The sequence below is a fragment of the Leuresthes tenuis genome, unplaced genomic scaffold (assembly GCF_036924035.1).
Source record: "Leuresthes tenuis unplaced genomic scaffold, fLeuTen1.0.hap1 SCAF_2, whole genome shotgun sequence".
Classification (NCBI taxonomy): domain Eukaryota; kingdom Metazoa; phylum Chordata; class Actinopteri; order Atheriniformes; family Atherinopsidae; genus Leuresthes; species Leuresthes tenuis.
The window spans coordinates 40,228,113-40,249,450 of record NW_027325356.1 but is presented as its reverse complement, the minus strand read 5'-3'; the positions used below and the strand labels follow the sequence as shown (position 1 = coordinate 40,249,450).

General features: G+C 49.2%; 1 protein-coding gene across 1 annotated transcript; it reads left to right on the top strand.

The window, feature by feature from the left end:
- Window positions 1–5,652: 5,652 nt before the first annotated feature.
- Window positions 5,653–20,280, top strand: spg21 (SPG21 abhydrolase domain containing, maspardin). The gene is made up of 9 exons (XM_072381089.1): window positions 5,653–5,970; window positions 6,070–6,132; window positions 16,814–16,975; window positions 17,424–17,504; window positions 17,801–17,946; window positions 18,025–18,133; window positions 18,436–18,543; window positions 18,631–18,771; window positions 19,797–20,280. The coding sequence occupies exons 1-9, from the start codon at window positions 5,917–5,919 to the stop codon at window positions 19,911–19,913; spliced, it is 981 nt and encodes a 326-aa protein (XP_072237190.1). The 5' UTR covers window positions 5,653–5,916; the 3' UTR covers window positions 19,914–20,280.
- Window positions 20,281–21,338: the final 1,058 nt, after the last annotated feature.

The following is a 21,338-nucleotide window of genomic DNA, read 5'->3' as shown; positions in this document are numbered from 1 at the left end:
AAAATGAGATCTTTAAGATATGATGGAGCTCGGTCATTAAGAGCTTTATATGTGAGGAGAAGAATCTTAAATTCTATTATCTCTGCTCAGAACTAATAGAACACGAGAATAACATGACAGGTTTTGTCTAATTGAGGATTTGAAGTCCCACATAATCTAAAGGTAACCTCTGTTACTTTCAAAATAAAAGCCTTGTTAAAGGAATATTCTAACCAGAAAGATTTTATTTGTATTTATTTTTTTCCCTTGTCCTGTTCAGCATTATGGCAGTAAAATTGTAATCTGGATTCAGTTTATGCGAAGCACATTTGTTTATGAATGTAAAGATCCCCTTGATGCCCAAAAACTGCTTATTATTATTATCTTTTTACAATACTTAACATGTAATAGTGCCGAACCGGACCAGGGGACAGGGAAAGAGGAGCAAAAGAAAAAGAAACAGAACAGAAATAGAAAGAAACAATCAGAGAAAACAATGAAAAACCAGACAACCTGCCACTACACCTGTAAAAACCAAACAGAAGACAATCCACGGTGTCTGTGGTGAATCCAGCCTTAGAGCCACCAGGAGCACCTGAAAGCAGACAAGCAGAGAAAAAACAAACACACAAACAAACAAAAACAAGCACAAGTAGCTGCAATCACATACAACACAACTGTGGATAGATGACCTCAAACCACAGGATAACACATCAACTGCTTAGCGACCATGCTACTGGGCTAATGAATGTGTGTGTGCATGAATGTGCGATACCCATGGCACAGGACCTACATGATAACCCTGCTCAGTTATGAGTGTATAAGTGTACAGGGCCACGGTCCACAGCCCCCTCAGCAATCAGAAGCAGGCAGAGAGGGCCACAAGACCCAGGCCACCAGCAGCCCCCACGGAGCACAGAACCCGAGAAGCCCACCGCAGGAACAACCACGCATCCACCCAGAAGACTGCAGAGGAAGCCCCCGGACAGAGCCCCCATAAGCATACACTGTAACAAATTACTGTAAAAATACTGGATTTTTTGCACAGTAGTGTACCGTTTTCCATTAATACAGTTGAATACTGTAAATTCTGATGTCTTTGAGGAACAAAATATAAACGGCAAGCTCCTGTAAAATTTTACGGTAAAAAGCAGTATTTTTTTTTTACAGCAAGCTAGCTATAGTAATACGGTATAATACAGTATTTTTTTCTTTTTCAGTTAACTTTAAATCAGACTTGATCTTCGGTCAGTTTAATAGTTCATCTGAACAAAATAAAATATTAAATGAAATTAAAAATAGGCCTACACATCAGTGTTTTTATTTGAGATTGAGGACACCATAACAAGAAGATGAAGAATTAGTTTTCATCCGAACTCTTAAACTGAAAGCACCGAACTGCATCACCTGCTGCTTTCTTCGCCGTTCTCTCGTCAACTGCGCAGCGCATCCTCATCCATCCTGTCCCTGTGGATTTCTTAAGAAGGTAAATATAATCTTGCAAAAGTAAGCATAATGCTAATGTGATTTTGTATCGGATTAACATTTTATTGACTGTTTTTTGCCGAAAGGATTGGGTCAAAAGTACGTGCTGCACGCTAGCATACGTTACTCTCATTTAGCAACTATGTGGACAAAAGTTTAGCTTTCCGTTGAAGCTCATTACAAAGCATAAGTTGGCTTGGCCATTTGATTTGTTGTCAGATCTAATTAAGATGGGCTACAAGGTTCTATTTTGCCATTTGTTGTTGTCCTTTTTCACATAGAACGGTTTATGCGAGTTTATAGGGAGAAGCTTGTTATGCAGGTTGATGTTAAAAGCTAAAAAGTAGCTCCAAATATACACCAATGTAATATACAGTAGCTAAAGGTTAGTTGACTCGTTGTTGATGTAATGATTTTTTTTTCTTGAGAGTATGTTAAAGATATTTTTGCTGTGAAGGCCTGTAGTTAGTAACATGATAACTTGCAACATATGTGGTAAAACCTGCAGGAATACATTTGCACATGTCAGGGACATGCGAGCTCATAGTTGTCTGCCTAATGCATCTTTCAAGTGTGGTTTCCCTGGATGCACAAGAGCTTTTTCTAAGTTTTCGGCCTTTCGCTCTCACACTCATCGCCATAAATATGTAAATAATGTAACTAAACTGGATAATGCAGGAGATTTAACATGTCACATTGACTTCTGTGGTAAACATTGTGAGGATATCCGGGGTCTTCTCTTGCACCTGAAAAGTCATATAACTGAGGGAATGGGGATGTTCAGACTGGCCATGTCACTCTCCGTGGCGCTCTCATTGAGCAATGTGTCCTTCATTAACTGCTCTTCTTAAGTTGAAAATAGACACCATGGTTGAGGAGCCTGAAATACTGTCTTCAAAAAGTATCTATATGTTGAAATTTGCCAAAGATTAAATTTCCCAAAGAGTTCCTCATGCCACCCTCAAAGTTTAATAGATACTGTAATAATGGCAACAGCTGATCTGTTGTAATCCTGAATCGTGAATGTTTTGTTTCTCATAAATAGTTTCAGATCATTCTCTCATAATTATAAGACCCAGGGGTCATTATCATAAAAATACATTTTATTTTTTTATTCAATTAATGTGATAGGGTTCCATATTAAATGCAACTTACCATACCTAATATCTTATATACTTTCTCTATTATTACATTTTAGGCGCCTCATTGGGATTAATCCTGAGAGGGGAAGAAAGACCAGCCAGGGGAAGGTGGTGTCAAAGAAGACGGGGAAGCTGGTCCACAAAAAGGCAACAACAGTGAATCCCCATGTGGCCACTCTACTAAAAAATTTGATGGACTTTGAGTGGGGCTTTATTTAGTCAGTATAGTCTATCTGTCTCGGATGTCCAGGTTCATTTTTGGACCCACCATTGTTGAGAGCCTGTTTGATGTTATTGTTAATGGAATGTGTGTTATTAAGTTAGCTTTTACTTTTTAGCTGCTATGCATTTGATGCAGACCTGGTCAATTTTGACCCGGGGAGGAGTCAAGTTTAAAGTTTACAAAGTTTAATGAATTTAACATTAGCCATCACTTGTCATAGTTCAAGAGAAAATTCTGACAAGCAAGTAGTACTGGTGTTTTTATGGATTTCGTAGATGCAGAAAATGTTCAGCTTTAATAAATGCCTAATGTTGTAAGGCCTTCTCTTGTCTGAGCCATTTCTGTGATAGCTATTTTCATTTATTATTATTTTTAAATGTAAAACTTTTAAATCTTTGGTTTATATCACTGTGATGATCACATTCTACAGATTTACAGTAACAAGTTGTTCATGGAGAATACTGTAGGAACTGTAAAATAACAGTATAATTGCAACAAAAGAGCTGACAGTATAATACTGTAATGTTTATTTTCCATACAGCACAGTACTGTAATATGTTTACAGTACTAAACTGTTGTTGTAGATCACAGTAGGTACACTGTGGAATAACAGTTTCAAGCTGGCAACTGTAGCTGCCAGTAGTTTACTGTAATTTAACAGGAAATTTTGTTACAGTGTAGGGCAGAGGCCCCCTGGGAACCAGGGGTGACACAGGGAAGCACCGAAAATTGTGTAAAATGCACATAAAATAATAATAATGCCTTGAAGAACAATAGAGCTTCGCTGCTTGCAGCTCGGGCCCTAATAATGTTCCAATTGTTCTACCCTAGCGCTTACCCTGTACTTCCCTCTATTCCTGTATGCTATTTCCACACTGTCACCCCAATGGTATACACAATGGTATAAACTAGCTGGAATTTACTCCACAAAAAGGGCAAAACATTGTTCAGCTAGCATAAACTTAAGAAAAAACACATTCAGCACAGTTCTTGCCATCAAAAATCACCACTGACTTTCCATGTGAAGCAGGACTACAAATTCAGTTGTTTGTACTACAAGTTTGGGTCTCCATAACGTCACGTCCGGCCTTTAGGACATTCCCTTTCTGTCTTCTGTTAATTAGTTTTTTGCTTTGTAACTGTGTTTTGCCACTTGTAGTTTTGTGTCGGCACGAGTGTTTTTTTAAAATGTAAATGTGTTCCCCCAAACATTTTTGCTTAAATGTAATTTTTTTTTATTTGAATTTGTTTCCTAAAATATAAATTTGCTTTTAAAAATGAAATCTTGTTTTTCAAAAATACATTTGTTTCCTAAAATTTGATTTGTTTCTTAAAATGTTAATTTTTCAAAAAATTTCTTAATGTGTTTTTTTCTTAAAATGTTATTTTGTTTTTCAATTTGTTAACGTGTTTTTTGTTTTTTTTTTGTAAATGTATTTTGCACTTCTCAGCCACCGTAATTCAGACCATAAGAGCTTGAATAAGGGCAGCTGGACTTCTTCTTGGATCTTGAAGACGTTTCACCACTCTCACCTCTCTTATAAGCTGATACTCCCCCCCATATAGTTCAGAACTGAAGAAGCCTTTCGGGTGAGAGGTGATCATGACATGTTGGATCTTTAAGGTGGTATGGTAAGTAAACATTTCCAAGAATGTGTGTTTTACAGGGACAGTAAAGAAGGTACAAAGCCAACAGAGAGGGAATGAGATAACAAACCAAAAATGGGGGTAGAACAAACTGGAAAAATGAATATTGTGTTAGTGACTGACAAACTGATTTTGTTCATTGTATATGTAATAAATTGCACCGATCAGGTTAATCAGGAAAATTAAGATAATTTTGAAAGAAGCAGAGAAGTTTCTAGCACATAGATTTATCTTGGGAGCAGATAAAACAAAAACTTAAAGGGGTGCCTAGGTGATAGGACCATATGATTATCACAATGGAATGCAAGAAGTTTGATAGCAAATGGTCAAGAATTCAAAGGATTCATTAATCAGCTTAATAAAAAAACCCTGATATTATCTGTACTCAAGAAACATGGTAAAAATCAGTTAGATTTTGTGGTCAAGGGATATGATAGTATCCCTATCCAGAGATAGAGAGCAGGATAATGGAGAAGGTTGTATAATATTTTCAAAGCAAGGAATAAAATATAGAATAAAGGAAAATACCTAGAATATATAGCAATTGAGGAATGGACAATAAATGGGAAACTCAAAGTAGTACATTTGAACAATCCTTGTAAAAGATTATCAGTTGAATTGTTGGGTGAGGTTACATCATGGTTAGAGGATATGGTGACATGCTGTGGGGATTTTTAATGCCCATATACTCATATATATGGAATTATAATAATTATGAAATTGGGCTAGTTCTTGAAAAATAATGGAAACTAAAAATTTTGTTTGGGTTGATTTTCAGGGACAGTCAAGATCACCCCACACAAGCTACATTCCAACCATGTTGGGAAGTGGAGAGGAGGGAAAATACCAGCTTTGGATGGACAGTATTACAAGTTTACATTTAAACATCAGTCCAACAGTGCCATTGTGAACAATTCTACCCCGAATCCTTCCCAAAGCATCAGTACATTTCACCTAACCACAGAGAACGAACAAGCATAAGAGCTTTATTTGTGATCTAGGTCTCGTGCAGGCTGACAGTGAGAATTTCTACAGATGTATACAGATGCAGCCAATGATTCATCAGGTGGTGCAGGCGTAGCAATATCGGGTCCTATTAAAATAACGTAGGTGATACAGGTGTATAGGATGTTTTTTGTCTTTGGCTCGCTGCCGACTCGGAGGCACACAGTGACGTAGTATGAGTTCCTACTGTCCGCGCGTGTCAGTTCTGTGGGCGGGTCGCGACAGAAGCTTTGCGGAAGTGTGTGAGCGGAGAGTCATATGACCAAGCAGCAGTCGGAGAAAATGTTAGCCCGATATGGGTAAACATTCCATATCTAAACCTCCACCAACAGCTCGATAATAGCGGCCTGAGCTCGTGCTCCAACACGGTGAACCTCTGTGGTGAGTGTGAGAGAGCTCCGGCCGGACGACACGCGCTGTGCTCACCGAGCGTCGATGCCTGATGCTCGCCTTCAAGTAGCAGCCCAGCTAACCCAGAGAGCCAACACGGTTTGTTTAACTCTGTGGACCCAGTTGAAGCGGTGGACGGAGATTTGGTGATTGTTGTGCCTTCTTTGTGTGACTGTTTGTCTTCGACTGTGTCCGCAGATGGAGGAGATTAAAGTGTCTCCTGACTATAACTGGTTCAGAAGCACAGTGCCCCTGAAGAGGGTAAGTACCTCATCATGTGCACTGCTGTATGGTGCTGTGCAGCAAACGCTTTCCACAGATGTTCAAATAAGTTGTGTTATCGGTGGCTAAATTGGGCTAAGCTGTGGTGGGACAGGGCTTGTATTTGTGGTGAAAAAGAACACATCGGTGCTGAATGGATGTGCTCGTTAATCCAACACGTGTTGGCTGATATTTGTATTGGAGAATTATGCCTGATGATCAAAAAACGCACTGTCAGGTCTGACTCAGATCAGCTGAAAGTTTGTCAGTCTTCAGTGTCACAAAAGCAGCTTCTTCACTTTCTGCCTGGCGTGGTCACCATGGTAACTGAACTCATAAGGTGGTGGGAGCAGTTTATGTTCAGAGTTTAGGATTAAATCTTGTGAAAAAAAACTTAATCCTTTCACTGTTTATTTGTCCTGATTAAATCCCAGACAACAAAATCAGAATGACACATCATTCGAATGTCATCAGGCACAAGTACTGAAAGTTGAAGTGTTTGTTTAAAGCTTTTAGCCGATGCTGAATCAATGTCAGAATATGTTGAATAACTAAGAGAAGATCAATCGTCAGTGTACCACAGATGTAACTCTCAGTTGGTGACACAGTTTAAGTTTTTGTATATTGTCCCGATTAACAAGATCAAGAGTATAAGTCTGTGCTATCCACCTGATCTAACAGATAATAGGGGGGTAATCTCACTTCAGTCTGTTATCATGCTGATGAGACTGGTGTAAGCTTGGCTTCTTCTGGCCATCTCTTCCAAGTGACGAGCTGCTTCAGGAACTGCTCACATCCCCAGAACAGAGGTGGTGCTTTTGGGACGATCCTGAACCCTCAGGGCTGAACTTTTCCTTTTTTTCCCACCTTTTTGTCATGTTTATTCTCCACCATAACTCCGTTGTGTCGCTAGAATGGCCGTTACTGTTTGGACACAGCTTCGATCAGCTGAGAACACACAGCTGCTTCAGAATGAATGGTGAGAAGGATCTTTGAAGATCGATGAGTCAAAGCAAAGACACCTCATCTCTGACTGCTTCGCAGCAGTTATGCTCGAAGGCACAAATAGAAAAGCATGGAGGACATGTCCTGGTTTGGTTGGGCTGTGGCAGAAACACTGTAACAATATTCTTAGTATCTGTCAAGTGTGATTACAAAATGAACATCAGTGTGATATAATCTCTGCTGGCATTTTTGATTACACTCTTTGCTTGTTGTTCTAATCGATTAAAGGATCATGTATCATACAGACTTTCTGCTCTATGTCAACCTTATCTAAGCTAGAAACCATCTTATGATGGGAGTACGCCAGGCGCAGAACCAGTAACATCTCTGACCACCCTCGCCTACAAACTACGTGAGCTTGGCTGAACACCTGGAGCGTTCTGTGGTGAATCGTGAAAAGCTGTGACAGTATGAAGCTTGCAAACTGTAAAGATAGATCAGACTTCCTTCCTTCCTTCCTTCCTTCCCTCCTGCTACAGCGAATGTCTCCATATTTTGCCTTGATGACAGTTCTGTAGGCCAGCAGCCAGGATAAAACACAGAAGGAAGTCCAATAACTGGAGGACGTGCAGTGGACAAAGCTGTAACCTCTTTTTGGAACAAACTGGGTTAAACCAGTTGTTGGAATTGTGTGTGTGTGTGAGCGCGCGCACGTGCGTGCGTGTGTGGGATCATGAGTTTGGACGCCGTTATGATCTCTTTAAGCACTTTGTGGTCCAATCACATTTTTGACATTTTAATGAGGTTTGGCGCTGGTGGCATTCTAGATTTCACTTTACAGACATGCATAGGCCAAAAGATGCACAAATCCAAGCTGAATCTGTCATTTCAGCTAATCAAAGCAGAATGTTCTTGTTTATTACAAAGATGTCTTGATAGAATAAACTCGTGATGAAAAGCCTGCTTCAAGTCAAAGGAAATTCCTCCAACAATTCTTTTTAAGTGTGTTGGACTTTCAGTGTGCTCACATACAGCTGCTGTTAATCCTGCGTGCGCATCTTATCGTGGCTGCGTCGCCTGTCCTACGATGCGTCGCCTGTCCTGCGATGCCTCAGGTGTCCTGCGATGCCTCAGGTGTCCTGCGATGCCTCAGGTGTCCTGCGATGCCTCAGGTGTCCTGCGATGCCTCAGGTGTCCTGCGATTCCTCAGGTGTCCTGCGATGCGTCGCCTGTCCTGCGATTCCTCAGGTGTCCTGCGATGTCTCGCCTGTCCCGCGATGCCTCAGGTGTCCTGCGATGCCTCAGGTGTCCTGCGATGCCTCAGGTGTCCCGCGATGCCTCAGGTGTCCCGCGATGCCTCAGGTGTCCCGCGATGCCTCAGGTGTCCCGCGATGCCTCAGGTGTCCTGCGATGCCTCAGGTGTCCTGCGATGCCTCGCCTGTCCTGCGATGCCTCAGGTGTCCCGCGATGCCTCGCCTGTCCCGCGATGCCTCGCCTGTCCCGCGATGCCTCAGGTGTCCCGCGATGCCTCAGGTGTCCCGCGATGCCTCAGGTGTCCCGCGATGCCTCGCCTGTCCCGCGATGCCTCGCCTGTCCCGCGATGCCTCGCCTGTCCCGCGATGCCTCAGGTGTCCCGCGATGCCTCAGGTGTCCCGCGATGCCTCAGGTGTCCCGCGATGCCTCAGGTGTCCCGCGATGCCTCAGGTGTCCTGCGATGCCTCGCCTGTCCCGCGATGCCTCGCCTGTCCCGCGATGCCTCGCCTGTCCTGCGATGCCTCAGGTGTCCCGCGATGCCTCGCCTGTCCTGCGATGCCTCAGGTGTCCCGCGATGCCTCAGGTGTCCCGCGATGCCTCAGGTGTCCTGCGATGCCTCGCCTGTCCCGCGATGCCTCAGGTGTCCCGCGATGCCTCAGGTGTCCCGCGATGCCTCAGGTGTCCCGCGATGCCTCAGGTGTCCCGCGATGCCTCAGGTGTCCTGCGATGCCTCGCCTGTCCCGCGATGCCTCAGGTGTCCCGCGATGCCTCAGGTGTCCCGCGATGCCTCAGGTGTCCCGCGATGCCTCAGGTGTCCCGCGATGCCTCGCCTGTCCCGCGATGCCTCAGGTGTCCCGCGATGCCTCGCCTGTCCCGCGATGCCTCGCCTGTCCCGCGATGCCTCAGGTGTCCCGCGATGCCTCAGGTGTCCCGCGATGCCTCAGGTGTCCCGCGATGCCTCAGGTGTCCCGCGATGCCTCGCCTGTCCCGCGATGCCTCGCCTGTCCCGCGATGCCTCGCCTGTCCCGCGATGCCTCGCCTGTCCCGCGATGCCTCAGGTGTCCCGCGATGCCTCAGGTGTCCCGCGATGCCTCAGGTGTCCCGCGATGCCTCAGGTGTCCCGCGATGCCTCAGGTGTCCTGCGATGCCTCGCCTGTCCCGCGATGCCTCGCCTGTCCCGCGATGCCTCGCCTGTCCCGCGATGCCTCGCCTGTCCTGCGATGCCTCAGGTGTCCCGCGATGCCTCGCCTGTCCCGCGATGCCTCAGGTGTCCTGCGATGCCTCGCCTGTCCCGCGATGCCTCGCCTGTCCCGCGATGCCTCGCCTGTCCTGCGATGCCTCAGGTGTCCCGCGATGCCTCGCCTGTCCTGCGATGCCTCAGGTGTCCCGCGATGCCTCGCCTGTCCCGCGATGCCTCGCCTGTCCCGCGATGCCTCGCCTGTCCCGCGATGCCTCGCCTGTCCCGCGATGCCTCAGGTGTCCCGCGATGCCTCAGGTGTCCCGCGATGCCTCAGGTGTCCCGCGATGCCTCAGGTGTCCCGCGATGCCTCAGGTGTCCTGCGATGCCTCGCCTGTCCCGCGATGCCTCGCCTGTCCCGCGATGCCTCGCCTGTCCTGCGATGCCTCAGGTGTCCCGCGATGCCTCGCCTGTCCTGCGATGCCTCAGGTGTCCCGCGATGCCTCGCCTGTCCCGCGATGCCTCAGGTGTCCCGCGATGCCTCAGGTGTCCCGCGATGCCTCAGGTGTCCCGCGATGCCTCAGGTGTCCCGCGATGCCTCGCCTGTCCCGCGATGCCTCAGGTGTCCCGCGATGCCTCGCCTGTCCCGCGATGCCTCGCCTGTCCCGCGATGCCTCAGGTGTCCCGCGATGCCTCAGGTGTCCCGCGATGCCTCAGGTGTCCCGCGATGCCTCAGGTGTCCCGCGATGCCTCGCCTGTCCCGCGATGCCTCGCCTGTCCCGCGATGCCTCGCCTGTCCCGCGATGCCTCGCCTGTCCCGCGATGCCTCAGGTGTCCCGCGATGCCTCAGGTGTCCCGCGATGCCTCAGGTGTCCCGCGATGCCTCAGGTGTCCCGCGATGCCTCAGGTGTCCCGCGATGCCTCAGGTGTCCTGCGATGCCTCGCCTGTCCCGCGATGCCTCGCCTGTCCCGCGATGCCTCGCCTGTCCTGCGATGCCTCAGGTGTCCCGCGATGCCTCGCCTGTCCTGCGATGCCTCAGGTGTCCTGCGATGCCTCAGGTGTCCTGCGATGCCTCGCCTGTCCTGCGATGCCTCAGGTGTCCTGCGATGCCTCAGGTGTCCCGCGATGCCTCAGGTGTCCCGCGATGCCTCAGGTGTCCCGCGATGCCTCAGGTGTCCCGCGATGCCTCAGGTGTCCCGCGATGCCTCAGGTGTCCCGCGATGCCTCGCCTGTCCCGCGATGCCTCGCCTGTCCCGCGATGCCTCGCCTGTCCTGCGATGCGCCTCAGGTGTCCCGCGATGCCTCAGGTGTCCTGCGATGCCTCGCCTGTCCCGCGATGCCTCGCCTGTCCCGCGATGCCTCGCCTGTCCTGCGATGCCTCGCCTGTCCCGCGATGCCTCAGGTGTCCCGCGATGCCTCAGGTGTCCCGCGATGCCTCAGGTGTCCTGCGATGCCTCAGGTGTCCTGCGATGCCTCGCCTGTCCCGCGATGCCTCAGGTGTCCCGCGATGCCTCAGGTGTCCCGCGATGCCTCGCCTGTCCCGCGATGCCTCGCCTGTCCCGCGATGCCTCGCCTGTCCCGCGATGCCTCGCCTGTCCCGCGATGCCTCAGGTGTCCCGCGATGCCTCAGGTGTCCCGCGATGCCTCAGGTGTCCCGCGATGCCTCAGGTGTCCCGCGATGCCTCAGGTGTCCTGCGATGCCTCAGGTGTCCTGCGATGCCTCGCCTGTCCCGCGATGCCTCAGGTGTCCCGCGATGCCTCAGGTGTCCCGCGATGCCTCAGGTGTCCCGCGATGCCTCAGGTGTCCTGCGATGCCTCGCCTGTCCCGCGATGCCTCAGGTGTCCCGCGATGCCTCAGGTGTCCCGCGATGCCTCAGGTGTCCCGCGATGCCTCAGGTGTCCCGCGATGCCTCAGGTGTCCCGCGATGCCTCAGGTGTCCTGCGATGCCTCGCCTGTCCCGCGATGCCTCAGGTGTCCCGCGATGCCTCAGGTGTCCCGCGATGCCTCAGGTGTCCCGCGATGCCTCAGGTGTCCCGCGATGCCTCAGGTGTCCCGCGATGCCTCGCCTGTCCCGCGATGCCTCAGGTGTCCCGCGATGCCTCAGGTGTCCCGCGATGCCTCAGGTGTCCCGCGATGCCTCAGGTGTCCTGCGATGCCTCGCCTGTCCTGCGATGCCTCAGGTGTCCTGCGATGCCTCAGGTGTCCTGCGATGCCTCGCCTGTCCTGCGATGCCTCAGGTGTCCTGCGATGCCTCAGGTGTCCCGCGATGCCTCAGGTGTCCCGCGATGCCTCAGGTGTCCCGCGATGCCTCAGGTGTCCCGCGATGCCTCAGGTGTCCCGCGATGCCTCGCCTGTCCCGCGATGCCTCAGGTGTCCCGCGATGCCTCAGGTGTCCCGCGATGCCTCAGGTGTCCCGCGATGCCTCGCCTGTCCCGCGATGCCTCGCCTGTCCCGCGATGCCTCGCCTGTCCCGCGATGCCTCGCCTGTCCTGCGATGCGCCTCAGGTGTCCCGCGATGCCTCAGGTGTCCTGCGATGCCTCGCCTGTCCCGCGATGCCTCGCCTGTCCTGCGATGCCTCGCCTGTCCCGCGATGCCTCAGGTGTCCCGCGATGCCTCAGGTGTCCCGCGATGCCTCAGGTGTCCCGCGATGCCTCAGGTGTCCCGCGATGCCTCAGGTGTCCCGCGATGCCTCAGGTGTCCTGCGATGCCTCAGGTGTCCTGCGATGCCTCGCCTGTCCTGCGATGCCTCAGGTGTCCTGCGATGCCTCAGGTGTCCTGCGATGCCTCGCCTGTCCTGCGATGCCTCAGGTGTCCTGCGATGCCTCAGGTGTCCCGCGATGCCTCAGGTGTCCCGCGATGCCTCAGGTGTCCCGCGATGCCTCAGGTGTCCTGCGATGCCTCGCCTGTCCTGCGATGCCTCAGGTGTCCTGCGATGCCTCAGGTGTCCTGCGATGCCTCGCCTGTCCTGCGATGCCTCAGGTGTCCTGCGATGCCTCAGGTGTCCTGCGATGCCTCAGGTGTCCCGCGATGCCTCAGGTGTCCCGCGATGCCTCAGGTGTCCCGCGATGCCTCGCCTGTCCCGCGATGCCTCAGGTGTCCCGCGATGCCTCAGGTGTCCCGCGATGCCTCAGGTGTCCCGCGATACCTCAGGTGTCCCGCGATGCCTCGCCTGTCCCGCGATGCCTCGCCTGTCCCGCGATGCCTCGCCTGTCCCGCGATGCCTCGCCTGTCCTGCGATGCGCCTCAGGTGTCCCGCGATGCCTCAGGTGTCCTGCGATGCCTCGCCTGTCCCGCGATGCCTCGCCTGTCCTGCGATGCCTCGCCTGTCCCGCGATGCCTCAGGTGTCCCGCGATGCCTCAGGTGTCCCGCGATGCCTCAGGTGTCCCGCGATGCCTCAGGTGTCCCGCGATGCCTCAGGTGTCCCGCGATGCCTCAGGTGTCCCGCGATGCCTCAGGTGTCCCGCGATGCCTCAGGTGTCCTGCGATGCCTCAGGTGTCCTGCGATGCCTCGCCTGTCCTGCGATGCCTCAGGTGTCCTGCGATGCCTCAGGTGTCCTGCGATGCCTCGCCTGTCCTGCGATGCCTCAGGTGTCCTGCGATGCCTCAGGTGTCCCGCGATGCCTCAGGTGTCCCGCGATGCCTCAGGTGTCCCGCGATGCCTCAGGTGTCCCGCGATGCCTCAGGTGTCCCGCGATGCCTCAGGTGTCCTGCGATGCCTCGCCTGTCCCGCGATGCCTCGCCTGTCCCGCGATGCCTCGCCTGTCCCGCGATGCGCCTCAGGTGTCCCGCGATGCCTCAGGTGTCCTGCGATGCCTCGCCTGTCCCGCGATGCCTCGCCTGTCCCGCGATGCCTCGCCTGTCCTGCGATGCCTCGCCTGTCCCGCGATGCCTCAGGTGTCCCGCGATGCCTCAGGTGTCCCGCGATGCCTCAGGTGTCCTGCGATGCCTCGCCTGTCCCGCGATGCCTCAGGTGTCCCGCGATGCCTCAGGTGTCCCGCGATGCCTCAGGTGTCCCGCGATGCCTCAGGTGTCCCGCGATGCCTCAGGTGTCCCGCGATGCCTCGCCTGTCCCGCGATGCCTCAGGTGTCCCGCGATGCCTCAGGTGTCCCGCGATGCCTCAGGTGTCCCGCGATGCCTCAGGTGTCCCGCGATGCCTCAGGTGTCCCGCGATGCCTCAGGTGTCCTGCGATGCCTCGCCTGTCCTGCGATGCCTCAGGTGTCCTGCGATGCCTCAGGTGTCCTGCGATGCCTCAGGTGTCCTGCGATGCCTCGCCTGTCCTGCGATGCCTCAGGTGTCCTGCGATGCCTCAGGTGTCCCGCGATGCCTCAGGTGTCCCGCGATGCCTCAGGTGTCCCGCGATGCCTCAGGTGTCCCGCGATGCCTCAGGTGTCCTGCGATGCCTCGCCTGTCCCGCGATGCCTCACCTGTCCCGCGATGCCTCGCCTGTCCCGCGATGCCTCGCCTGTCCTGCGATGCGCCTCAGGTGTCCCGCGATGCCTCAGGTGTCCTGCGATGCCTCGCCTGTCCTGCGATTCCTCGCCTGTCCCGCGATGCCTCAGGTGTCCCGCGATGCCTCAGGTGTCCCGCGATGCCTCAGGTGTCCTGCGATGCCTCAGGTGTCCCGCGATGCCTCAGGTGTCCCGCGATGCCTCAGGTGTCCCGCGATGCCTCGCCTGTCCTGCGATGCCTCAGGTGTCCTGCGATGCCTCAGGTGTCCTGCGATGCCTCAGGTGTCCTGCGATGCCTCAGGTGTCCTGCGATGCCTCAGGTGTCCCGCGATGCCTCGCGTGTCCTCAGAAATGAATGTTGGACGTTCACATGCTGAAATTTGTAGGTGTAAGCTAACTTCTGATGTTTGGTATCATCAGTTGTCTTCGTGAACTGGAGCTAAAACAGCAGCTGTATTTTCAGCCTAACTGTTTGCTCATGCTGCTTCCTGTTAGTCTGGAGGATTCAACACACCGCAAGTCAAGCCTCACTGTCCGACGACTCTGTGATTGCTTTTCGTAACACAGCGCTGTGCTCTGCGAAGGGTTTTAAAGATGTGTGTGTGTGTTGCTGAACATAAAAGTGTTTCCTGCTGTCTCCTCCTGCGAGGACGTCAGGCTTTTGTCCCACAGCAGATGTTCATCAGGAGGTTCAGTCATGCGTCACATGCTTCTTACACCCACACGCGTGCACTGTTGACGGTTTGCAGTGGCTCACACGCGTCACATGTTGCGTCGTACTGGAGCAGGTATGACTGACTGCCTGGGGACAGCTCAGACAGAATGCATTTAGTTTTCTAACACTGAAAGGAGTCATCTTGTGGTTTGTTACTGGTCACTTGACCAGTTGAGGGCAAAAATGTTTGATTTAAATAGGAAAATAAAAGTAAAATAGCACATTCAAATGTTTCATGGAAATAAAGCAGGAATAACATGTTCTAAATGATTTTAAATTTGGCCTGTGTCTTGTAGGCTTCAGATTTGATTTGCCTCCTGTGCACATTTAAGTTATTTCAGACTGAGGCTCCATCCTAAAGCAGTTTGAAACTCCAGTCCATGAAAATGTTTGACCTAAATGTCATATATGAGCTGCACACACAAAAATCTTTGCAATGCAGTAAATAAAAGAGACTTTTAAGCTTTCGTGTCTAATCATCAAACAGACTGTTTTTAAATAGCTAACATAATATTAAAATAAGTAAGATATTTCTTTTTTTTTTTTTTTTTAAAACAAGCGCACATCTTTGTGAACTTTGCTCACTGGAGTGTTGGCTTAAAAGAAAAACGACTGTGTTTTGTTCAAGTTTAGCACGCGCTGTTATCGTTGAGAACCACTGCTTTATGCAACATGTCCATGTCCAGAGCAATGAACAGACCCAGTCCTCACTGTCAATTTAATACTGTGCAACGAATGTAAAACCGTACACGCTGCTGTACAATACCAGATCGACCAACATCACTAAGAACCATCTATTCCTCAGCCTGCGTCGAGGGTTGATTAAAGAAAGGAAGAAAAGATTTCCAAGTCGGGTCAAATCTCTTTTCTGAGCCCCTCGGTACACATCTGATTTTTTTCAAACCATCCCGAAGCCAGTGTGACTGTGGTTGGGGCAGCGTTTATATCGCACTTTTCTGGTCGAGTTGTTCATTCAAAGCGTATTTACACCAGAAACCACATTGAACCATCCACACACACATGCACACACACTCTTACATCATCCTTTAGTCTATACAAAGTTACAGGCTGCACAGCCTCCATCGCACACCTTTATACATTGATGGGCACATTAGGCCATGTAGGGTTCAGTGGTTTGCCCAAAGACCCTTCACCGTGGGAGTCAAAGCTGCTAAAGTGCAAAGTATGCACTTTTCCTCCTCTCAGCACCGCTTTCCTTCTGCTGTAATGGCTTATTAAAATGGGGTAATTCCAGGAGCAGATATTTCAAACTCAGAAAGCTTTAACCACTCAGGAGCAGCTGGAGCTTGCATTGACTTAAATAACTCATTGACACTGAGTAATAGGTACAGTAGCCCCCATGGTGTTTTTCCAGCCTTTGTATGTTGATCAAGATTGATTGAATTATTTCTTTGTTGAAATGGACCAAGGGGCTGCACGGGGGTGTGGTGGTTGGCACTGTCACCTCGCAGCATGAAGGTTCCCAGGTCAACTTCCAGCTGCTTTCTGTGTGGAGTGTGCATGTTCTCACCATGCGTGGCTTCTCCCTTTGTCCAAAATCATCCATGTTAAGTTACGGAGAAGTACAAATCAGGGTCAGGTTGTACAAAATATCTGCTGCTTCAAAAATTCCTCAGAGCACCATTAAATCCATGATAAAATGGAAAGAATACGGCACCACAGAGAGAGGGTCGTCCTATCAGAACTCCCAGAGCAGGCAGGGCATTAATCAGAGAGGCAGCAGGAGGCCAAAGCTAACCCTGAAGGAGCTGGAGAGCAGCTAAAATGGAACTTTTAGGCCTTTCAGCACCCCTCATCACTATAAGAACACCATCCCCACTTTGTAGCAAGCTGAGGAAACGATGGGTGGTGCTAAATACAGAGAAAACCTTGTAATGACGTGTAAGACGAATGATTAAAGACTCCTAAATATCTGTTTTGTGCTGGAGTGGAAGTCGACCAATTTTGAGACACATCTATGCAAGTGCGGTTTGTCTTGACTGGATGTTGACCTGAGCGTGAAAGAGTTCCTCATATGTGTCTTCTGTCAAATGAGTTTCAAAAACACTCTTTAGTTAATCTTGCTGACTGGGATGGTTGTAATTCCTCACGTTGCTGTGTTTCTGTCTCCTTCAGATTATAGTTGATGACGACGACAGTAAGGTGTGGTCACTTTATGATGCCGGGCCGAAGAGCATCAGGTGTCCCATCGTCTTCCTTCCCCCTGTCAGTGGGACAGCTGAGGTGTTCTTCCAGCAGGTTCTGGCCCTGACAGGCTGGGGTTACAGAGTCATCTCTGTGAGTTGTCTGCTGGAACAAAACTGCAGCATCTTGTTTGTGTTGTTTTTTTCAGAGTGGAGGTGTGTGTGTGTGTGTGTGTGTGTGTGTGTGTGTGTGTGTGTGGCTCATGCCTCGTAATGTTTAATGGGCAGATTGTATGTTAGAAAGGTCAAACTTCGCCGGTTTAGTTCAGTTAAAAAAGGGTTAATTGGCGCTTCGTGGTGTTTGATGAGTCGAAACACGCCACGCTGACTGACCTCGCAGAGACAGCTGGCAGCTCGGGCCTCACTGCAGGAAACAGCAAAGACCGTATGACAGCCCAGTGTTTCGCGTCATGATTTCTTCACTTTGTTTCAGTGCTGATACCTTTGTTTTCTTCCCAAATGCTTTTTAATGGATCTGATTAGGAAATCTGAATTTCAGTTTCTGAGTTTACCTGATTTATAAGGACATCATTCTTTCCCAGCTGCAGTATCCTGTGTACTGGGATCTCATGGAGTTCTGTGATGGCTTTAGGAAGCTTCTGGATCACCTGCAGCTGGACAAGGTAAAGCAGACTCATCTCTCTGTAAGCTGAAGGGATCGTGAATGTCTCTGTGAGTGTTTTATTCGGCTTCCGCTGTCCATTCCAGGGGTGTAAAGACACCCGTCGTGAGGGGCATTTCTTTGTGGGAATGTTAGAAAGGATGAGTAAATATGAACACTTCTTTATCTTTAACACAGTTTTTACAGAGAAGTCGGTTGTTTTGGTGCTGGTGAAGTTAATTTCTACGCTGTAAAAGGTATCCTGCTCACCCTCCGGTGCACTCTGAGTGTCTGATGATGATCCCGTGTCCCCCTCAGGTCCATCTGTTCGGAGCATCTCTCGGTGGGTTCTTGGCTCAGAAGTTTGCTGAGTGTACACACAAGTCTCCCAGAGTGCACTCTTTGGTCCTGTGTAACTCTTTCAGTGACACCTCCATCTTTAACCAGACATGGACAGCAAACAGGTGCTTTTAGTGGTCCCCTCTCATTCTGCCCTGCAGCTTGGCTTCCAGTGTTCATGCTTTATTTCTGTTGCCCCTCAGTTTCTGGCTGATGCCGGCCTTCTTACTGAAGAAGATCGTTCTGGGAAACTTTGCTAAAGGACCTGTGGACCCTAAAATGGCAGATGCAATTGACTTCATGGTAGATAGGGTGAGTGGACCTGCGTGTGTTAGTGAATGTTACTGAGGTGCTTCAAGTTAATGACGCGTCTCTACAGCATCAAAGATTAGATTCTCTAAACGGAAAGCTACATTTTAACATTGCTGATGCTAAATGCTTTGCACATTTCCAGCTGGAGTGTCACCTGATTGTCGTTATGTTGCAGATGTTAATGTGTCTGAAAACATAAGAGTGACTATATGCAAAGCGAAGCTCGCCACATTCATGCATACACTAACAGCAGGTTCAGGATACGTTTGATTATTAACACTCTGCTCCATGTCTGACTGTAGCTGGAGAGTCTCAACCAAAGTGAGTTAGCTTCACGGCTAACACTCAACTGCCAGAACTCCTATGTGGAGCCACACAAAATAAAAGATATTGCTGTGACCATTATAGATGTAAGTGTCTCCTATCAACTGTACCGAATTCATTTCATCTCTGTTCTTACTGCAAACTACTGAATGTTGCTTGGTCTTGGTGTTGAGGTGTTTGATCAGAGTGCTCTGTCACTGGAGGCCAAAGAGGAGATGTATAAACTGTATCCCAATGCCAGAAGAGCTCATCTGAAAACAGGAGGAAACTTCCCATACCTGTGCAGGAGTGCTGAGGTCAACCTCTACATACAGGTATGCTCTGCTTCCTGTATAGAGATATTTAATGTATCTACAGGAAGTAGACAGCGTTTGCTTTTTTCTAGAAAAGGTTCAGGTGAGTCATTCAGAAGTATTTCAGTGTTGTGTATGAGGGTAACAGTGAAAAGACACGCGTGCGTGTGGGCTGCCTGCTCATCTTTGTGCAGTAAACCTGCAGCTCTTCAGCAGATTTACTTCTGTAAATGTCCATGAACAAAGACATGATACGTCTGTTGTCACACAGCTGCCATTTCTCAGGTAACAAATCTGACGTGATTCAGACTGCAGAGCAAAATGCTTTTTGTTGCTCATCACTTTGATTCTAAAATGCTGTTTATGCATCGCTCCAAACGTTGGAAGGAATTGTCTTGCCTGTCATACTTGCAGATATGTGGAGGGTCTTACTCAACCCTGATTCACTCCTTTCAGGAGTTTGATCACTGCCATCTCCCAGAACTAGTGACACAGAACCATGGCGGTGTACACCATGACGAGTCTGGTCTCCAGGCTGTTACCATTTGTTTAAATCTGCATCACATGTTATAAAACACTAATGGGCAGCAGGACTTGGTGTGTCAGACTGTAAGTGGGATACACTGCCAACCAGCCCAGGGAACATCAGATTCCCAACCTTCTGGTTGGGATATGACCTCTTTACCTGAGCCGCTCAGTGGAAGACCTGAAATGTATTTCATTACATTGACTTTTAGTAAGAATGTGTTTAGGCTGCCCTGTCCTGCACAAAGCTGCCACATGATATTTTCCTACAGAAATGTGAACAGTGATGTCACACTGAGCAGCTCTTTGATGTCACAGAAAAAGCTTCATTTAAAACATGAGAATGTGATTCCAGATGGAATTTCTGTTCCAGGAGGAGCAGCCAGCTTACATAGAACAGTACATCATAGTGGGTGTACGTTTGACAGTGGTGAGGTGAAAACTCCTGCTGGAACGTGATGCATTTTACTCACATGTACGCTTTAGTAGAATAGTTTTTGATTTAGATTGTTCATGTGCAGATCCACCTGCGTCAGTTCCATGGGACAAGATATGCTGCCATAAGTCCTGCTATGGTGAGCGCTGAGGAGCTGGAGGTGCAGGAGAGTCACCTGAGCAGTAACCAGGACAACCAATGAGACGACAGTCACCTGCAGAGCAGCCTCTCACCCTCCCCCTGAACTCCTCACATGGATTTTCAGTGATTTTTACTATGGAGCTCAGCAGTCAATCAGCAGCTGAAAATATATTTTTACTTGACAGATGAAGCAATATTTTGATGATGACCTGTACATAAATGGTACTTTGCTGTTGCTTTGCTTTAAAACATACACACCTTGCCTTATGTGAAATAAATTGTTGCACTCATAAACTGCCTGAAGTGTGACATGAACGGTGTCACATGGGTTAACAGCAGTACACTGGCTTGCTGTTGTAGAGACATTCTGTATATCTGAAAGTGTTTGTGTAGTTTACTGAAATTAAATTACATGTTTGCCTTTTGTTTTGGAGTAGTTCTTTTTTCTCCCAAATTATTTCCTGCAAAATATGAGCGTACCTATGCTAAGAATGTATCTCGGGTCCAAATGGGTTCGCCAGAAACTTCCAGCGTGCTGCTGTAGCATCCTGAGGTGTTTAAGGCAGACGACATGTACAAATGGGTTTAGCCCAAAGGTTTTGAGACCTTCTTCAGGACAGGGGAGTTGAGGACATGTCCTCTAAACTCTCTTTTATTCAAAACATGCAGTCTCAACTATCCCATGAGTCGAGTTGGAAGATTTAGCCTCAGCCTTTCAGATCCAGACCGAGTGTTGGAACAAGACGGCCCAGTAAATTACTGCTGACCAAGCCCGTGTCCGTCTGTCACTTCAACACCTGTGAACAAGAAAGCCTGAGATACTTCAACCATTCCCTCCTCGCCCCGGAGGGAGCACAGCTTTTTTACAAAGTATCTGTTCCTGTCGCAGACACGGTCATAACAGCAGTTCAGGACTTCTGGGACTTTAACCCGGAGACAGGGTGCCCCCCAGGCAGGTTTCACAGACTTCCAGTCCCACATAAAGTTCATGTTTGCTTCCATCTCTGGAAAAAGATATCTACGCTTTGTAGTGATCACACAGTGTGGAAACAGCAGCACAAACTCATCAGACTCCTGAAAACAACTACACACACTTCACAGCGCTTGAAAAGACACCTTTTAATCTATAAAAATGTATTTACATTTACACTTTTACAAGTTAACTTAATCAAAAACTATTTCCATTTCATGTTTCTAATAAAACTTTAGTGTATTGGACTTTCAGAGCACATCTACCCGAAAATCACTTCCACCTCTAAAATCTCTGAAGGTGAAAATTAATAGTGCTCTACTTTCAACAAGACACCAACTTAAAGAACAACATCTACCAGATCCGAAGTCAAATCACCACAACTATGCTCTACGTGACAAGTGGATGTTAAACTTGAGGCATTAAAACTAATAAAAAGTAGCACCACAAGCCCAAAAGAATAAATTAGATAAAAGCATTTGTGCAAATTCAACACTGGGGATTAATTCACCATCT

Coding starts and splice junctions, on each gene's coding strand:
- spg21 (XM_072381089.1), top strand. CDS start 5,917: ATGCCTGATGCTCGCCTTCAAGTAGCAGCCCAGCTAACCCAGAGAGCC. Junction 16,976..17,423: donor GGGGTTACAGAGTCATCTCT/GTGAGTTGTCTG, acceptor ATTCTTTCCCAG/CTGCAGTATCCTGTGTACTG. Junction 17,505..17,800: donor ATCACCTGCAGCTGGACAAG/GTAAAGCAGACT, acceptor TGTCCCCCTCAG/GTCCATCTGTTCGGAGCATC.